The 20,183-nt window shown below is 41.3% G+C and overlaps 2 protein-coding genes across 2 annotated transcripts in view; one reads left to right on the forward strand and one right to left on the reverse strand.

Moving 5' to 3' along the window:
- The first annotated feature begins 10,969 nt into the window (after window positions 1-10,969).
- DKK4 (dickkopf WNT signaling pathway inhibitor 4) lies at window positions 10,970-13,690 on the forward strand. Its single transcript, XM_047856869.1, has 4 exons — window positions 10,970-11,080; window positions 11,591-11,741; window positions 12,216-12,368; window positions 13,440-13,690. The coding sequence occupies exons 1-4, from the start codon at window positions 10,970-10,972 to the stop codon at window positions 13,688-13,690; spliced, it is 666 nt and encodes a 221-aa protein (XP_047712825.1).
- A 1,685-nt stretch (window positions 13,691-15,375) lies between these two features.
- Window positions 15,376-20,183, reverse strand: part of POLB (DNA polymerase beta) — a 29,997-nt gene continuing 25,189 nt past the window's right edge. The window contains exons 12-14 of the mRNA XM_047856868.1: window positions 17,524-17,588; window positions 16,877-17,016; window positions 15,376-15,621 (exon numbers count right to left, since the gene is read on the reverse strand). Of these exons, the coding sequence (XP_047712824.1) occupies window positions 15,527-15,621; window positions 16,877-17,016; window positions 17,524-17,588 (300 nt within the window). The 3' untranslated portion in view covers window positions 15,376-15,526. The remainder of the gene's footprint in view (window positions 15,622-16,876; window positions 17,017-17,523; window positions 17,589-20,183) is intronic.

The raw sequence follows: 20,183 nt of genomic DNA on the forward strand, positions 1-20,183 counted from the left end.
AAAAGTTGGAGAGAAAACACACCCACAAAGTCATCGATGTTCAGTCCACCATACCAAGTTGCTGCTTAATATTATTATTTACCTGCTATGTGTAAGGCATTTCAGGCTAATAAGAGATCAGTAGATAAATGCTCCCAAAGGACTCATAATGTAGGACTTAGACAAATACCTGCCAAATGAGGCAGAGTTGATAAATATAAGTAAACAGTGTATCTAAGTAGGCCAAATAAAATGACCTTTAGAGTCCAAAGAGGTGGTGTTTGTATCCCAGATCTGCCAACTCTTCAGTCTTAGGCAAGCAACTTAACCTTTCTATGCTTCAGTTTCTACCTCTGTAAAACAGATATAAGTAGTATCTACTTCAGAGGATTGAGTGGATAGTAAATAAAATAATGTATCTAAAGCACATAACAATCTACCTAGCATACGGAAAATGTTAATTTGTTAATAACAAATGAAAATATGCTGTAAGTCTGAAAGTTACGTAGGCAAAGAATACGCATATATACACATACACACATAATTATACACACACACACACGCACACACGCACACACATATTAAAGCCACACTTCAGCCTGTACTCTGGCACAGACCTGGCTTTTGTCAGATATACCTGGCCATTAAAGGCTACAAAGAGCACTTGAATGGGAATTTGGCAAAATTCCTTCCTTCTGCTTCTGTTATCCAAAGATCTTTCTTCTAAAAGGATCTCACAACACCAGTCCCAGGTCATGCAGAGAGACTTCCTCTTTCCTAACATCTGACGTAGGAAGAAGGTGTTGAAAGAAAGTGTCAAGGAAAACGGCTGCTACCGAGGAAATCCTTGCTTTGCTTCATGTCCCTCTGGCCCTGTCAAGTTGGCATCCATGCTAATGCTCAAGGTCTATGTCAAGACCCTGACCTTGACCACTTTGAAACTACAGCTACTTCTCAGTCCCCCACTCACACTGGGATCTAAACCCTTAGAACTTTCCCGGTCCAAATTCTAATAATATGGCATTCTTTTCCTATAAAATCTCTAGAAACAGAATGTTAGAGCAGGAAGGGATCTGAGACACCTTCATTTGTGAAACATTTGCTGAATACTTGCTATGTGCAGGCACCATGCTCAGAGCTGATACATGAGGAGACCGCCCTAAGTGCTATATGGGCCCAGAGGCCCATGTTACCTTGTGAGTAGTTTTCCAGTATAAGTCACCTGCTCTAGTGAAAATAGCCTGCTGAACTGCCTACATTACCATTTTTTTTAAGTTTATTTATTTTATTTTGAAAGAGAGAGAGAGTGAGTGTGAGTGGCAGAGGGGCAGAGAGAGAATCCCAAGCAAGCTCCATGCATGACTCCAGTACAGAGTCTGACTCAGGGCTCACTCTCATGTACTGTGAAATAATGACCTGAGCCAAAATCAAGAGTTGGACACTTAACCAACTGAGCCACCCAGGCGCCCCTACATTACCTTTTTGAGAGAAAAATCTCAAAAGTTAGTATAGTTTTACCCTCAAATGAAAAAACAACTGAAGAGCAGAGGCCCCACTGTGAAGATTTGGTAGCTCAATTATGCTAAACGTAAAAAAGTAATAATAAGATTCTAATGCCAGTGGTATTATTTAATTCCCTGTTTCTTTTTAATTTTTTAAAACATTTATTTATTTTTGAAGACAGAGTGAGACAGAGCACAACTGGGGGAGGGGCAGAGAGAGCGAGGGAGACACAGAATCCGAAGCAGGCTCCAGGCTCCAGGCTCCGAGCTGTCCGCACAGAGTCCGATGCGGGGCTCGAACCCCTGGACCGCGAGATCATGACCTGAGCTGAAGCCGGACGATCAACTGACTGAGCCACCCAGGCGCCCCATTCCCTGTTTCTTTTTGAAGCAAAAGGGCTCACTTGTTTCTTTTCAAGGACTCCAAAATTCTGATGAGGGGTGAGGATTCCCTAGTTACTGAGCATCTTTGAAGAGGAGGAGATGCAACCCATGTCCCTTGGCCGTCTACAAGGAGGCTGCAGAGCACAGGGGGACCCAGCAGTGAGAGCACCTAAGCGGGCTGGGGGAAGAGACTGGAGGCTGCTCCGAGGAGGTGATGTCTCAGAACGGCTCAGGAGGACAAGAGGCCATGGCTTCCAGTGCAGAGGGGCAGAGCAGTCAAAGACTTCAGTACACCATACCCTGAAATTCCATGCCTAAGGGCTCATCTCTAGGAAACAATCATAGATGTATTCTCTTAAACAGCTTGAATGATTTAGAGTGGCAAAAATTTTAAAACAATCTGAATGACCAACATTTAGAGGATTCATTAAATAAACTATAATACACCTGTATTCTGGGTGAAGGTACAGCCATGTGTTCTGATAATATTTGATGATCTAAGGAAAATGTTCAGTGGGGAAAAAAAAAAGGAAACAAAAGTAAATAGAGTGTAATCCCAAGTTGTGTGTGTATGTTGTAATTTTACTTTAAGAGGAAACAACGGAATGATAACCATAAACATCAGTGTTGGAGAGGCAGACAGAGGGACTGGGTAGAGGAGGCACACATGGGCAGGGGTAAGCATTAGAAATGGCAAGTTCTGGAGCTGGTGATAGATTAATTATATTGTACATTACAAAATAAATGAGGGGCGCCTGGGTGGCTCAGTCAGTTAAGCGTCTGACTTCAGCTCAGGTCATGATCTCATGGTTTGTGAGTTCCAGCCTTGTATTGGGCTCTGTGCTGACAGCTCAGAGCCTGGAGCCTACTTCAGATTCTGTTTCCCTCTCTGTCTGCCCCTACCCCGCTCGCACTCTGTCTCTCTCTCTCCAAAATAAATAAACATTTAAAAAATTATTAAAAAATGCTACATGTATATGTGTATATGTACCTGCATAGAAAAAATTTGGGGGAATTCACCGAAATTTGATAGTGACTGTCTCTGCTGGGTCAGAGTATGTGTGACTTTTAATTTCTTCTTCACACTTTTATGTATTTTCCAAAATTTCTAAAATTTGAAAACATGTTTTTCTGTTATAATTAGAAAAGGGAAGGTCACTTTCATAAGGTGGGGAAGTACTTAGGTTTATGAGAAGGCGAGTGCTGTTCCATGGGGAATTTCCACCAAAAATTGAGAAATACCTCTGGAATGGAGTACCTGGAATTTACATTGGGCCTTCTGAGTGCTCACTTCACTCTTGACCACAAGAGGGTGCAAGGAATCAAAGTAAATGCAAAGCTAAATGTGCTAGTGGGCACTGGGTTTGGGGTTTGCGTGTCAGGGTGATGAACTCTGTCCTCCTCTTGCTCTCCAGAGCTTTATCCAAATTCTTCACAAGGTTGTGAACACAGTTATGAATCCTATCGGATTGGATGGTGTGTCTGGGGGCTTCCCTACCAAAGTCAAAGCCTATGTTGAAGGTCGAAAGGGCACCATCAAATCTTTGCATATTGTCTATATGAGGAAACCAGTGTTGCCAATGTACCACATGTAGATTAGGGTACAGCCTGGCTGACACAACCTGCAAGTTATTTCATCTTAACCACTATATCACATTTCCATAAAGGAAAATATAGGGAAAAGGTGACGTACTCCTCAGCTGTATATAATCCAAATATGGCAACAGGCAGTGTTCCCTGTGATTTTATTTCTTAGTGAATATACACCTGTGTTTCATGCAATTTGCTATGTCTGGGAATGGACTTCAGCTAGCAAGCTGTGTAGTGTGGTATAGTGGAAAAAATAAACTTTGGAGCCAGAAAACTGATGTTCAAATCCTATATCTGCAACTCACTAGCCATGTGACCTAGGCAAATTACTTGACCTCTGTGAACTTCAGTGTCTTCACCCCCCTACACCCACCCAGTATTAAACTGGTCAAATGGGGCCCAGCCAGAGGGCTCCAGCCACACAGACAGCTTACTTTGGCCAAAGTTATGAGGCAGCTTGGACCACATCCAGGGTATATACAGAGTAGGAGCCTGGACAGAGAAGGCTAGATCACATTCAGTGACTCTGATACTTCACAACTGGAGATGGAGTAACCAGATGAAGACACCCTGGAAGAGTGACTCTAACGGGGAGGGATACCAGAACTGGGCGGGCCTCCTGGAGAACACCCTGGGGAAATTCACGGCAAGTAGCTTATCCCCTCCAGAAGGGGATTCCAGAGTTCATGTGTGCAGAGCTCATGGGTAGCCATTCTTTTTTACTAGTGTTACTAAGATATAATTGACATATAACATCATGTAACCTTAAGGAGTACAATGTGATTATTTGATTCATATATATGTAGCAAATATTTACCACAATAAGGCTAGTTAACCTATCCTTTATCTTAAATAATTATCTTCCTGTTGTTGCTATGGTGGGAACATTAAAGCTCTACTTTCATAGCAACTTCTACATACACAGCACGGTATTGTTAGCTACAGCCACTATAGCCATACATTTTTAAAAATGTGCTTCTTCAGAATTGAGACTCCAGGCAGATTTGGGGTCTCCTAATGCAGTTGGACTGACCCCTGCCCCCGAACTTTTGAGGGAAAAGAATCAGACCCAGTTTGGTCTAGATCAAAAGATGGCAGAACCCGCTTTGTCATGGGCTGCGGGCAACCAAAAATCTGAAAGGGCCTCAAGAAGTCAGTTGTAGACTCTCTAGAAATGGAAATATCATTCAGTTAAAAAAAAACAAAAAACAAAAAAAAACCGACATCAAAATCTGACACACGTGGTCAATAGACCTCAGCTGGGGAACATGGCAGCATGGACAAAAGGACATCCTAGTCACAGAGCCACAGCAGCAGTGACACAGTTCACCCAAACATACACACATCCTCTTCTCAGTTCGTTGCCTCCTTCACTGACTGCTGACGGGAGGTGTTACGCTTTCCAGCTGATAGATATTGCCACAGGGGCAGCTTCTTTTTCATGTTTTCTTGCCTTTTCATAGTAGCATTTGTTGTCACACTCCCCTGCCCCCCACGTTTTGTGCAATGTGATATGTCGGTGACAACCTGGCATGGGGGAGGAAGAGTATTGCCATGGTCTGAATGCTTGCATCCTCTCCAAATTCTTACATAGAAATCTTAATGCCTGATGTGACAGGTTTAGGAGGTGGGGGCTTTTGGGGGAGTGCTTAGGGCATGAGGATGAAGTCTTCATGAGTGGGATTGTGTCCTTATAAAGGAGATCCCAGAGAACTTCCTCTCTCGTTCTACCATGTGAGGAGACAGCTGTTCATAAACCAGGACCCAGGCCTGAACCTGACATTGTGGGCACCCTGACTTTGGACTCTCAGACTCCAGAACTGTGAGAGATGAATTTCTGTTGTTTAGAAGCCCCCCAGTCTGTGGTATTTTTGTTGTAGCAGCCTGAACGGACTAAGACAAGTACCTGGGAACAGGGCGGGACAGATAGGCATTATTTGGGTTTATGAAGTCATACACAACCTCATCTAATCTTTTTAAGTAAAAAACAAATGAAGGCAGAGCATATCCTTGAAGAAGGAAGCTCGTGGATTCTTGGAGCTGCTTCTAGCTGGGTGCCTGGAATGAAGTCGGGAGAGTTCTGAGGCTGTTGCTGCAAGAAAAGGGAGTCCCCAGCACCTCCTTGGGGGTAGACTCCAAAGGGGGTGATTCACACAGAATAGCATCCAAACAATCTCCTGGAGCTGAGCAACATGGTGGCCAGGGACCCCCCTGTAAACTCCCAGAACACTGGCCTGTAAGAGGCTCTCAGAAAGATGAGGAGGTTAGCTGGGAGATGATGTGACCAAGCCAAGGCCACACAGTCAGTGAAGAGGCCAGGACCCCATCTCCCTGGCTTCCGCCTTAATGCCTCCAGCGCTGCCCCCATGCTTAGCTGCAAGACATCTGACAGGCGACTCCTCAGCTGTTACAAGTGGTTTGCTTTACCTTCTGACCTCAGGTAACTAAACCGTAACGTTTACAGCAACTCTTTGATTATATCCTACAATCTCTGTCTCCTCTCAACATGCCCTTCTCATCTTTTATTTTATTGAACATTTCCTGTGAGATTCTGCCAAAGACCTGCTTGTTTCAGTTACTTTGATTTTCTTTTAAGGAAAGCAAAATTTATGGAAATCAAACTGGTTTTGACACAGGAGCCATAGCAAATAAAAATTTCCATTCCTAAGTGACTATAAATCACGGGTTCTGACACTCTGCCTTTGACTTGAACTAGAGCAGCTGTCATTCCGGAAGATACAGGTGTCTGTTCCCACACACCAGCCCGCAGTGCTTCCTGGACAAACAACGTGAGTCACCCACGGAGCGGCAGGTGACCTACAGAGCCGAAGCTGGGGCCCTTGGGGGTTTCTCTGGGAATTTTCACTTCTAAGCTCAGTCCCTCGTGCTCCATCTGAATGTTCTTTTGGCCCAGATGCTCATTGTGGAAGTAAGAGAATCAGCTTGAGATTTTCAGTGAACCCCTAATCCTTGTCAGAGGGTGTCAAGATGGCAGCATCTCGGCCAAAAGTGTGTGTGAGGGTTTCTTTGTTCTGCGGCTGACAGAGCTCCTGGTGTCTCTCTGAGAGGCAGCCACAGCCTCTGCAAGGTCCTTGCTGCCGCAGTCTGAGTGTGTGTGCTTTGGCGCCCTGACCTAAGAGCAGGGAAAATGCCTTTTAAGCAGAAACGTTTGTAAAGCTGTCCCCTCCCTCCTTCCCTCTCTCTGCCATCCTCTTCCCGCTGCCCCATCATCTCTAATCCCCAGAAGACTGAGATGAAGCCTTGCAGTAAACGCTGCCACAGGGGCATCTCCTTTCAGTTGCTGGCATCCGAACTGAGGCACGCTGTGATTATGAACGAGCCAGTGGCCTTGGCAGATTTGAAAATATGCCAAAAGCTACTTTCCAGGCAGATGTCACATACTTAATTTCCTCAAAATTGCTCTGGCTTTTTAGGAGACATAGAAATAGTGGCCCTGTTGCCAAATGAGGCCCGAGGTTAGGGGAGATTCTTCCCTGATGAATTGGTGGAACAAAGATCTGTGGAGAGCCTGCCACAGAAGGGCTGTGTGTCATGCTGGGTACTGAAGTTTATGTGACACTGGAAAGTTCTGGCCTGGAAAAGAGGTAAAAGACACGTATTTGGAGTGTTGAGTGCCAGTGACTGCCCCAGGCCCTTACACATGTTTTCACACATCGAACCCTCAAAATGTCATCATTATGGAGGAGGGCAGCCAGCTTCCAGCAGGGGATACTGCAGCCTGGAAAGATGAAGTAACTTGCCCAGCACCACAAAGTTACTCCACATTCATTTAAAAATTTTTTCATGTTTATTTTATTTTTGAGACAGAGAGAGAGAGTGAGTGGGGGAGGGACAGAGAGGGAGACACAGAATCTGAAGCAGCTCCAGGCTCTGAGCTGTCAGCACAGAGCCCGATGCGGGGCTCGAACTTGTGAACCATGAGATCATGACCTGAGTCAAAGTCAGACACCCAACTGACTGCGCCACCCAGGCGCCCCACTATATATCCATTTATTTGTGCATTCATCCATCACATCAAAATTGTGTGGGGCTTCTCTTGAGTGCCGGGCACTCCAGGCATGAGGATATCAAGATGAATTAGCTGTGGGCCTGCCTTCACAGAGCTTATCATATGGCTGTAGACACAAATAAGTAGACAAAAGAGCTTTGTAAGTGCCATGATAGGTAGAGGGATGCACAGGGGAGGTGGGTGTGGTGGGGACACGGGAGAAGCCAGCGTTGTGATTGATTCAGGCCAGTCTGACCCCAAATCTCGTATTCAGTGCAGAGAGACATAGACACGGACATGTGTGCTTTTCCGTCCTATTCCATGCCTATTTGTAACCACCCCCCCCCCCCCCCCCGGCCCAGTGTCTGATGTCTGCATCCTTCCTCCCTCTGTCTGTGGGAGGCAGACGGAGAGCGTCATTCCTGGAAAACACCTCGATATTAGATATCCAGCAAAGACTTGATGACCTGGATAGCTTTTCCCATGACCAACTGTCACCCTGCCACCCCTAACTTGCTTTTCACCCTGAATTCTCTGCTTTAGTGCTGCCACAGCCCACCCGGGGTGTGAGATTAGAACTAGCCGACTCTCTCAGCTCCTCCCTTCCCACTGGCTCCCTACCCCCCACATCTGATGACAGAGGTTCAACTTCAAAACCCCACCCTTTGCTTGGTCCTCATCACCACTGTGCCACTGCCTTACATTGGACTTCCACCTCATCATATGGGAATTGCAACTGAGACCTGAGTGATGGCCCAGTGTCCCCTTTCACCCACTACAACTATTGTTCCACGTGGCCACCACCACTGCCTTCTTAAAAAGGAATTTAGGTCATGCCATTTTCAAGCTTACATATCTCCGATGACTTCGCACATAAGTTAAATCCAGTTTTCTTTGCATGGTGTATCAGGTTCCTCATAGTGTAGCCTCATCGTGTCCTTTACCACCTGCCTCAGGCAGACACAATCTCTCCCTGGAGCTGAGACACACCTCCCTGCCCCTCCACACACTTCACCCCCTGAGCCTGGGGTGAGACCATCCTCTGCTTCTCAGCCCAGGAAACTCCTACTCATCCCACAAAACCCAGCTCCAATATTACCTCCTCTGTAGATGCATTTCTTTATTTCTCTAGAGGGTCTAGTCATGCCATCCCCTGTGATCCTCCAGCCACACATTTATGCCTTTATCTTAGCACTTGTTACAATATATCGGAATCATCCCTAGATATATATGTATCTTCTGACTGGATACTGGTTCCTCAGGGCCAAGGATTGTGTTTTATTTATTCCCAACATCTAACCACAGGGTCTGCTACATATGAAGTGCTCAATGAATATTTCTGCTGTGTTACAAGATTTCCCATCAGCCCTTTTGTCTGTGTTTATTGCCAGAGGCCTTTGGTGCCCTGATATTCTCTCTTCAGTTAGGTAACAGGAAGCAGAGATCCCCAGCAGAGAGGGAACCCTGGGGCTCTCTCCTTTATCCTTGGTCATAATTGTCCAACTTCAAAATAAATCCTGTAACACACCTAGTCATCAGGCTTATCATAACTATCAAAGGGTGTTTGATGTTTTCAGTTGAAGCAAAAAAAAAAAAAAAAAAAAAAGGCATCCTTGCAGAAGAAGTAGCTCCTTCTTGTACTACATGAGTGGTGGACAAGCAGCCCCAACACAAGGGAGAGAGCTGAGGAAAGGAAGCCTCAGCTCACCTGCTGCTAAATGGTACCAAGCCATTACTCGGGACTGGAAATGTTCCCATTGTACAGTGTGTTGAGATACATTTCAATGGGCTGGGGTTCTGGAGGAAGACCCAGCAATACCAAGACTGCCATTTATGGCTTAGAAACGATGCATTTTTAGATTTGTCGTTGTTGTTGTTGTTAAAGATTTTATTTTTAAGTAATCTCTACACCCAATGTGGGACTCGAACCCACAACCTGAAGATCAAGAGGCCCATGCTCCACTGGCTGAGCCAGCCAGGCATACCTGCATTTTTAGATTTTAAACGGCACCTCTCACCTGACGTACCAGCATGAGTCTACACTGAGAATGACGAAAACAAGGAGTGAGAAAAAAGAATGTTTTGGCCCAGATCTGGATTGTTCCACTGCTAAAATACTTAGGCAGTGATTACAGGTCTAAATGATTTGACTTCTCTAACAGTCTGGCTGAAAAAAGAAAAAATGAAACACCAAGGGATGAAGATGTTTTCAAAAATTCAAATTAGGAAAAATTGAAAATGAATGACATTCCATCTGAAATGTCCTAGAGACCTGGAGACCTGTTCTGCTTGAGTCAATTTTTTTTAACTTAAAAAAAATACATATTTATTTCGAGAGAGTGTGCACACATGCATGCGTATGCATGGAGGGTGGGGCGGGAGGCAGAGAGAGAGAGAATTCCAAGATGTCAGCGCAGAGCCCGATGTGCGGTTTGATCTCACGAACTGTGAGATCATGATCTGAGCTGAAATCAACAGCCAGACACTTAACTGATCCACACAGACACCCCGCTCAAGTCAGTTTAACCAATGCAATACAAAGTAAGTAAATACATTGCACATAAAATGCATCCAGAGCTTGCTATTGAATTGTATGAATCTGCATAAAATAGACTTTCTGTGGTTGCCCCCATCATCAATAGGAGAGGGGGGTTGTTATAAATCTCATTGTTTTCCTAATTAAATAACCATAGCCTCAAACAGTTCACTTTTCAGTTTAAGGAGGATTATTTTCCAATTGACATTTAATTGGAACAGGTGCCATTATGCTCACAGCTTTTAAGCCATTGGGATTTTTACATCTGGATGCCAGAGCTAATCAGAAGGCATTTTCTCTTTTCTATCTGTCTTCACTATCTGAAGCAGAGTTTAAAACTTCTCAGGATATTTTGTAACTCATTAGTTTTTGGCATCCTTGACGGCATATTGGCCAATATGATTCATTCTTTCTTTGAGCACAATTAGCCGTGAAAACAGATCTTAGAACAGACTCCCTCCACCCCCAAAGGATTATTGAAGGTAGGAAATGCAGGTGATTATCAGAGTTTGCCTTTGATACAGACATCCTGCTCTTCTGCTAACCCTTTGAACTAACTTTGATATGCAATAATTAAGAGGATTCAACCCCTGGAGGAGAAGCCGCTGTGGCCCTGCCTCTCCTCTCCCTCTATTGAGTCCTTGTTTTGAACTATTGATCAAACAGATCTGAAGGGATTTGTTGAAGCCTGTGTGGGGTAAGGAGGAAGGAAATGAAGGAGGAGAGAGGGAGGTGGAGAGAGATGAGGGGGGCACATCTGGTATAAATCGTTTCAGAAGGAATCTGCTGGTTAGACCTCACTCATCCTATTTCACACACCTTTCTTAGACAAAGATTTGTTTTTCCTTCAGGAAAAGCAGTTACGGACGACTTGCAGGGTTTCCATTTTGGCAAAAGCTCTATTGTAGGTTTATTGCCGCCCAGTTTGGAGAACGCGGAGAGAGCTGAGAAGGTCAAGGTGATTGAAGGATGGCGGTGGTGGTCTTGCTGGGGCTCAGCTGGTTCTGTGCCCCCCTGAGTGCTCTGGTTTTGGACTTCAACAACATCAAGAGCTCTGCCGACGTGCACGGGGCTCGGAAGGTAAAGTTCAACTAGGGAGCAGGGGGCAGTTCACTTGGGTAAGACTCACTGACGTGCTAGCTGGCAAATGGGTGCAGTGATTGATGGGACTCACTTAAGAAATCAAATAGGAATGGCACAAGTACCCACATTATATTTAATTAAACTGTAGCACAGCTTCTAGAGGTAACAGATATAAATTAAAAATCGCATAACCATCTATTAGACACACATGGGAAGACAGAAAGAGCATAAGAAAATTAAATCCTGAGTTTTAAAAGTAGGACAACTTTTTAGGACAATTTTTCGAACACGAGTAACCAATGCAACACATAGGTTTCTTCATTGGAAACTTGGTCTCTCCTTTGTGGGAGAAAACCAATTATATTGAAAAATTAAGGTGCCACCTAAGGTTTGTCCCTGCATTCAAAGTGCCACTGTGATTTGGCTTCCTCCATCTCCCACTTTGAATTAAAAGTCATCCTACATCTTGTTGGATTGCCCCGGCCTGTGACAAGTTTTTCCCTACAGGGTTCACAGTGCTTGTCTGACAAGGACTGCAGTTCCAGAAAATTCTGCCTCAAGCCTCAAGAGGAGAGGCCATTCTGTGCTACATGTCGCGGGTTACGAAGGAGGTGCCAACGTAATGCCATGTGCTGCCCTGGAACACTGTGCATGAATGGTAAGCTGTCATAAACCCCTGTGGGACTGCTCTGCCCCAGTGAACAGTGGCTTTACACTGAAGACAGCATCTGAATCTCATGCACTAGAATATTCCAAGATAGGCACTCTCTAAAGATTTCCTGGATTTATACTTGAAGTAATTTATGCAGCTGTCTTTTCTTAATGCAACAAAATAGTTTATTTCCTGGCAACAATTTTTGCCAACAACCTAGAGATAATGATTTTCAAGGAAAGGTTCAAGTTGGAACCTTACAAATTCTTTCATTTTCACTTGGATTCCACTTATTACTTAACCACTTTCTTTACCATATGCACATGTAAATATTTAGTGCATATGTCCCAGAAATCTTGAAAGTTATATATAAACTGAAGGCAGAGGTACTGCCAAACTATGTAACAGTATGATAATTAGCATGTCTGTGGCTCTAGTCCTTGAAGTTAATAACTTGAACTACATCTGGTTGTTGCTCAGATGTTTGTACTACAATGGAAGATGCAACCCCAATATTGGAAAGACAGATGGATGACCAAGATGATATAGAAACAAAAGGAACAACTGAGCATCCAATTCAGGAAAACAAACCCAAAAGAAAGCCAAATATTAAGAAACCACAAGGCGGGAAGGGTAAGAGAAGCATTCTGAGCACTCTTTTTTTTTTTTTTAAAGAAAAACATTTCCAGGGTGCCTGGGTGGCTCAGTTGATTAAGCATCCAACTTCGGTTCAAGTCATGATCTCGCAGTTCGTGAGTTTGAGCCCCGCATCTGGCTCTGTGCTGACAGCTCAGAGCCTGGAGCCTGCTTTGGATTCTGTCTCCCTCTCTCTCTGCCCCTCCCCCGCTTGTTCTCTCTCTCTCTCTCTCTCTCTCTCTCTCTCTCTCTCAAAACTAAATAAACATTAAAGAAAAACATTTACTCCCCCTAGCCCTTAAGGATAGGCTGAAACTGACTTGATTCCTCTCCACTCCAGAAACACATAGGGAGTATGTCTTGTTTCTCATCTCTTTCTGTAAGCAGCTATGGAGATCATGCAGGGAGTAACATAAGGCAGTCAGCAAGAGGACAGGGGAATAGCCATAATAATGAACTGGTTAGCAAGAAGATTTTTAATTGAATTTTACACACGTATCTTTTTATAGTCTGTAATTTAACAAATGGCAGTTTCCCTTTCTAGATCCTCAGGATAAAAAATGAAGAGAAAAAAGAGAAATGAAAGTAAATGCATTAACTTTTTATTCTCAAACAAAATACAAACCACTAAAATGAAGCTTTTTACAAAATTGTAGTCTCAAATTCCAATCTGTGACAGAAATTAAGTAGAATGTTTGAAAGCAGTGAATTGGCCATTCTTGTGTCTTCAGGTTAACAGGCCCTTTTATAAGTAATGGTCTTTATGCCAGGATAAATCCGATTAAAAAAAAAAAAAACACTGAAAAGGGATGCTTATTTCATTCCTCAAGACTGGAAATCCCATCTTCCTTTGAAAATGTTTTAACTTTATAAAACAAATTCTATTAGGTAGGGCTGAAATTTCCATTTCATATACTTTTAGTAGATCTAGCTCTGGGAGACCTGCATGCTCTTTTTATTCTTCCTTTGTGGCCTTCAGTTCTATATCCCACACCTTTACCCCAGCGATAACCCCCTCACGTGCCACTTTCCCCACTTTTGCTGCAGCCCTTACAAATCTTGTTACAGGACAAGAGGGAGAAAGATGCCTTAGAACTTTGGACTGTGGAGCTGGACTCTGCTGTGCTCGTCATTTCTGGACTAAAATTTGTAAGCCAGTTCTATTGGAGGGACAGGTCTGCTCTAGGAGAGGGCATAAAGATACCGCTCAGGCTCCAGAAATCTTCCAGCGCTGTGACTGTGGTCCTGGACTAATATGTCGAAATCAAGTGACCGGCAACCAACAACACACACGGTTAAGAGTATGCCAAAAAATCTAAAAAACTAAATACTTCAAAATAAAGACAACTCCTTATTGTATTCAAACATAAATCTCAGACATTAATTTAAAAAATCTTTCCCATACAAGGGTGCCTGGGTGGCTCAGTTGGTTAAGTCTCTGACTCTTGGTTTCGGCTCAGGTTGTGATCTCGCAATTAGCTGGATTGAGTCCCGCCTTGGGCTCTGTGCTGACGCTGCGGAGCTTGCCTGGGATTCTCTCTGCCCCTCTCTGCCCCTCCCCATTTCATGCTCTCTCAAAAGAAATAAACTTAAAATAAAAAACTTTCCATACATATATCCCTGAAAATCAAATCTTGTAGCAACTGAGATAGACTGAGTCAGAGCACTGCGATGTGCTGCCTTGTGATGAATGAAAACCAGCTTTGGCTTTTTGTCTATTTCTGCAGGAAAGAAATGTGATTCCACAACAGAAAAGTTTAATTTGATCTAGTGACTCAATTAGTTCAAATAAATCTTTATTTCATTTCCAGTGAAATTCTGGTAACTGACAGTAGCTTGGGGGACAAAAGTGAAGGTTTCTGCAGTTAATTCTTGTATCTTACTGGCCAAAAACTATCACAGTAAATTAAGGAAAAAAAATTATATTAAAATCCCTCATTTATTTTCTTTCATTTCTTGTCAGGGAAGTATCACCTCACTACAAAATAATTTGGTTAATAAATAAATAAGATTCGGGCGCCTGGGTGGATCAGTCAGTTAAGCGTCAGAGTTTGGCTCAGGTAATGATCTTGCAGTTCGTGATTCTGAGCCCTGTATCGGGCTCTGTGCTGACAGATCAGAGCCTGGAACCTGCTTCAAAAGTCTGTGTCTCTCTTTCTCTCTCCCCCTCTCCCATTGATGCTCTGTCTTTCTATCAAAAACAAACATTAAAAAAAAACAGAAATAAGATTCAAAAGGTAATATTTTATGTGAATATAGTCCTTTGCAAGTTACAAAGCATTTGCATGCATTGTTTTCAATAGCTTTACTTAACCACTTGATAACTTTTTACATTTTATATTTATATCTTTTAATTATATAAATTAATCTAATTTATATTACATTAACTTATATTATTAAATTATATTAGTTTACTATATAGATTATATAATTTCAAAGCTAAGGTCTTCAAGGAGTGTTTTTACTTATATGTTTGACCATTTGAACTTAAAAAGTTACCTTGGAGGAAAACTAGAGCAAATAAGTGAAATTTTTGTTTGTTTGAAGTTGAAAAGGCCATATTTTGTACATACAGGTGCATATTGTAAGTGGTTTTGCTTAGGTAAGTTCTTTCTGATAAATTACAACCGATTTCAGATTTAAGAGATAAACCTATACTTAGGTCTTAAGTATATATGACAAAATTGAATGTGGGGGCCAAGCCAACCAAAGAAAATAATTACATTTATGAAGGTCCCTAATTTCTAAAAAACACTGAACCATCTTCCAGTGACCAGTCTCTGGTATATCCTGACTAATTGTAATTAGTAAATAGGAGGGAAAGGTGGTAGGGTAATGTGGCTTATACAGCATAAGGGCAAAAAAAATGGGAAAATAAAAATTCCCATTGAACACTGCTAACATCTCATCTCTTCCTTCTTTCCACTAAATCCTTAGTAAAGTGTGATCACACATGTTAACATGATATGCTATTTCCTAATAAAATCAGAATAAGATTCTCTGATAATAGTAAGAGAGGCTTTATTGACTACAGTGCAAGCTAAAGTATGAAGAAGAAATAATCACTTAAAAACACCAAAGACCCTTACATAGCAAAGGTTAAGAAATAAATTAAGACTCCTGTTGAGTTGAGCTGTGTCTGGGAAGAACAGGCCTCATTCACTTCGATCCTTGGGTTCTCGGTATTTCCACTGGATGTAGTCAAAGATGTCTTTCTCACTATCCACTGGCAGAGGCTCTCCAGCAACTCCTAAAAGTACAGAGAGAAAAGAAACTTACCTACAAGCCGGTTTTGGAATTTGGTTATGAGGGTGCAAGGAAGACAGCTGTATGGGGCTCACTTTCAGAAGAAAAAGAAAATGGTAACCAATTCACCAAAAAATGATATTGACTGCCCCACCCCCCATCCTCCCACATGGCTTGTGTTTGAGCTTTGTCACATATACTAATCGTCCTACAAAAGCAACCTGAGCATCCCAACTGGAGCCACTGAAATGATCCTAATTCATGATTTCCTTCTCTGCTGGATCTCCACTAGAGCTACCATGTATCATATGAAATACTCTAGTTTCCTTTGCAGCTCAAAATGTGGTCTCTGGACTAGCAGTATGGGAATCACCTGGAAGCTTACTAGAAATGCAGAATCTTGGGCACCCCTATTAGAGTCTTCATTTAATGAGGTCCCAATGTGGCTCATACACATGTTTACACGCGAGAAGCACTGCCCTTGTCTACCAGGGAAGAAAGTTCTATTTTATACTTTGAGGACAAAATGACAAAATCTTCATTTTCCTAGTAGAGAATAGTAAACCACACAGTGGTGAGATATCAACAAGTACAGATTAAGCAATTCTTACTCTTTAAACTTTTCATTTATTACTTTTATTTTTGATTACTCTCTATATCCAACATGTAGCTCGAACCCACAACTCTAAGAATTGCACACTCCACTGACTGAGCCAGCCAGGTGCCCCTAAACTTCTTTTGTTATTTAAAAATCTTTTTTAAACTAAGCTCTACGCCCAATGTGGGGTATGAACTCACGACCCTGACATCAAGAGTTGCATGCTCTACCGACTGAGCCAGCCAGGCGCCCCAATTCTTTAAACTTTAAAAGGCAAGTGGCCAAAGCTACCAAGCTTGGCCTGATACTAAAAGCAATGATACCTGGGTACTTCAGAAGTCTCGGAGATACATTAAAAACAAACAAACCCACTTTAAACCAGTAAGATTTTTTTTTTTTGCTGACCATCACATTAATACATTCTAATAGAGCTAGAAATAACTTTTGCCATCATGGGCTTCAAATGAGGGCTTGATAGCACGTATGGATTAAAGATCCTCTTGTTGCCTGAGGGACTCATAATACAAAGAAACTACAATTAACTGGCATAATTACTTAAAGGCTTTTTTGAGGAACCAAAGTTGCTAAACCAAAATATATCTGAAAATAACTTTCTCTCCAGATGACTGGGATTATCTCTAATGCACACACAAATACCCACCAGTGACTCCCAAGGGACGGATTGTGTATTCATTGATTGTGAAGCCCTTTTCTAGGGCATGAGCTCTCATATTCTTATTGAAAATATCACTCCCAGTGAAATAGAGAACACCACAGTAATACTGATCCTTGGGTATCAACCTAAAATAAATAAATAAACAAATCTTTCACCACACATTTCAAATCTAACAAAAATAGGACTCTTATAATCAATAAGGCACAAAACACCTAAAATAAGTCTATGTGGTTTAATAACCTAAGGAGGAGACTATCATTAGGTAGACTGTTCAAATTCCTCCAACGTTGCAGTTAGTCTAGGTTTCAGTAAACTATGCTCTGGCAAGCGGTGTGGAGAAACGAAAAGCAGGATCACTTATTACAACCAACGTTCCTCTGGCAGGAAACTACTTTTGAGTTGTGGAAGGCATCATGGTGAGATGCAAATCTAGAGAAAATAGATTAGATTCTGTAGACAGTCGTTATTCTTTACATATTTTCAGGCTGCACACTGTCTATAGCAGGAACATACAGCCCTTCAGAATGAAAAGGGGTTCTAGACATTTATATGAATTCCAAGATATACAGAAGACAAAGGAAAGAGAAAAGAAGGGAAAATTTAATAGGTCAGCAACAAATTTTGAGTAATACCTTATATCAATTCTCCTGTGTGGATACTCCTTTTCATCATTTTTACTGGGAAGCTGGCAAACACCCTAAAATGGATATTTCAAAGAATGCTTAAAGACGTTTTCAAACTTCAGGTTTAATTTCAGTATTATGATGTTAAATGTGAGGTTTCTGCTTTAAGTGCAAGCAGTTTTAGACTTCTGAGCACTTTTAGGCATGCCTGGATGGCTCAGTCGGTTAAGCTACTGACTTCGGCTCAGGTCATGATCTCGTGGTCCCTGGGTTCGAGCCTCACGTCGGGTTCTGTGTTGACAGCTCAGAGCCTGGAGCCTGCTTCAGATTCTGTCTCTGTCTCTCTTTCTCTCTCTGCCCCTCCCCCACTCACACTCTGTCTCTCTCTCTCAAAAATAAATAAACCTTAAAAAAAAAAAAAAAAGAATTTTAAGCACTTTTAGTTGGATTTTCTATGTGCTGTCTATTGCTACCTTCCTATCATACTTTGTGGCAAATAAAGAAGTACATGGAACAGCAGGCAAGGATTCTAGGTATGAGGATTTGGCCTTTATAGGATTCTAAACGAGAAGCTAACCAGGGAAAGCATCAAACATGAAAGACACAGACCAAAACAGATAAAAGCAATTTGGAAGAAACAATCACTATTCAGGGAGAAAACAAAGAGCTATGAATAGTATTCTCAGATTACAGAAAATATTCCATCCATGAAGTAGGGGCAGAATACCATAGAAAACAGAACACTTAAGGAAAAGGTTTCAACAAAATTTAAAATATGATAGCAGAAGTAGAATTTAAAATTGAGGAAACCTCCCAGAAATTAGAAAAGACAGAGAGATGAAAAGTAAGAAAAATTTAAAAGAAAATTAGAGGATCATTTTCCTCCTCTACAGGTGAGTTTTCATTATACCTCTACAGTTTTTAAACAAACGTTATCAAAGTCTATTTAGTAATCTTTTCCTTTTCTAGAAAAACGGACCAAAATTCTAGACTGGGGAACAACCCATAAATATGTAAAAAGAGCTACAAACATCAGAAATTTCAAATTAAATGTTTCAAATGTCACATTCTAAGAAAAGTACACATGTGGCAGGCTTCTGGTCCTAAAGAACAGTTGACTAAGTATACATGTCACTAAAAGCTATATACTTTTTCACTCAGTAACACAGACAAATTACAATCTAGAATCTAAAATGGGTATTTTCTTTCGCTGTTCCTATGGCTGAAAGATTAAGTGAAACCTGTTTATCTTCAAAATATGAAAGCTACCTTCTTAGACATTAACAAGTTCTAACTGAACCTTCAAATGGATCAGCAATGCTTTCTATCTGGAATTACCATGAGGTATTACCTTGCGGATATGGATGTTTGGGTGCCACAGGCAATGATCTTGCGGTTTGTCACATCAGTAATAGGATTTCATCTAATGGCTTTGTTCCTTTCCTCAAAGGCTCATTTTATTTCCTGCACTTTTTCTGAAGTGCTAATGTTAAAGAATTTCCCTGTATTACTGTAAATTCTTTATTAGATTGAGTGGATTAGTTTTGTTTGGCATTTCAGTTGGGTAGCTTCATGCCTAGTCGTCTGAAATAAAGCCTCTTTCATTTCCCCAGGGGACTCAAGGGATCTTCTATTGTCCCTTGAATCCTTATAGTAGATATTTCACAGGAAATCATCCCAGGCCAAACTTGCACAAAATGCTAAAATCTGAATGGTAGTCATTATATAAAGCAAACAGGCATCTAAATGCAGGAGAAATTGTTTTTTTTTTTTCTTCCAAATGTCATTTTATTCACAGGAAGAGTAACTCAATTATCTAAAGATCATGGCTTTACAAGAAGATCTGGAATATTAACCCTGGCTTTCCTGAGGCCTGGTGACTATTAGTTTAAAGGAATTCATGCTTTGAAGAGAACTTGAAAAAGACATGAATGGTCATATCTTTAAAATTATTTAGTCAGTTGTTACAGAAACAAGAGATTTTGAAATCAACTGTATATGGAATGAGAATAGTTTATTTCACTTTGCTGTTGTTTTTATTTGGTTTTTTTTTTTTTGGTTGTTTATTTATTTTTAATTTAATTTTTTTAAATTTACATCCAAATTAGTTAGCATATAGTACAACAATGATTTTAGGAGATTCCTTAATGCTCCTTACCCATTTAGCCCATCCCCCCTCCCACAACCCCTCCAATAACCCTCAGTTTGTTCTCCATATTTATGAGTCTCTTCTGTTTTGTCCCCCTCCCTGTTTTTGTATTATTTTTGTTTCCCTTATGTTCATCTGTTTTGTCTCTTAAAGTCCTCATGTAAGTGAAGTCATATAATATTTGTCTTTCTCTGACTAATTTCACTTAGCATAATACCCTCTAGTTCCATCCATGTAGTTGTAAATGGCAAGATTTCATTCTTTTTGATTGCCAAATAATACTTCATTGTATATATAAATATACATGTATATATATACAATATATTATTCATATATTCATATATTATATGAATGTATATTCATATATTGAATAATATATTCATATATTATTATATACAATATACTATCCAATATATATTTTATATATATATATATATATATATATATATATATATATATATCTCTTCTTTATCCATTCATCCATCGATTGACATTAACTTTGGCTATTGTTGATAGTGCT

The sequence above is a fragment of the Prionailurus viverrinus genome, chromosome B1 (assembly GCF_022837055.1).
Source record: "Prionailurus viverrinus isolate Anna chromosome B1, UM_Priviv_1.0, whole genome shotgun sequence".
Classification (NCBI taxonomy): Eukaryota; Metazoa; Chordata; class Mammalia; order Carnivora; family Felidae; genus Prionailurus; species Prionailurus viverrinus.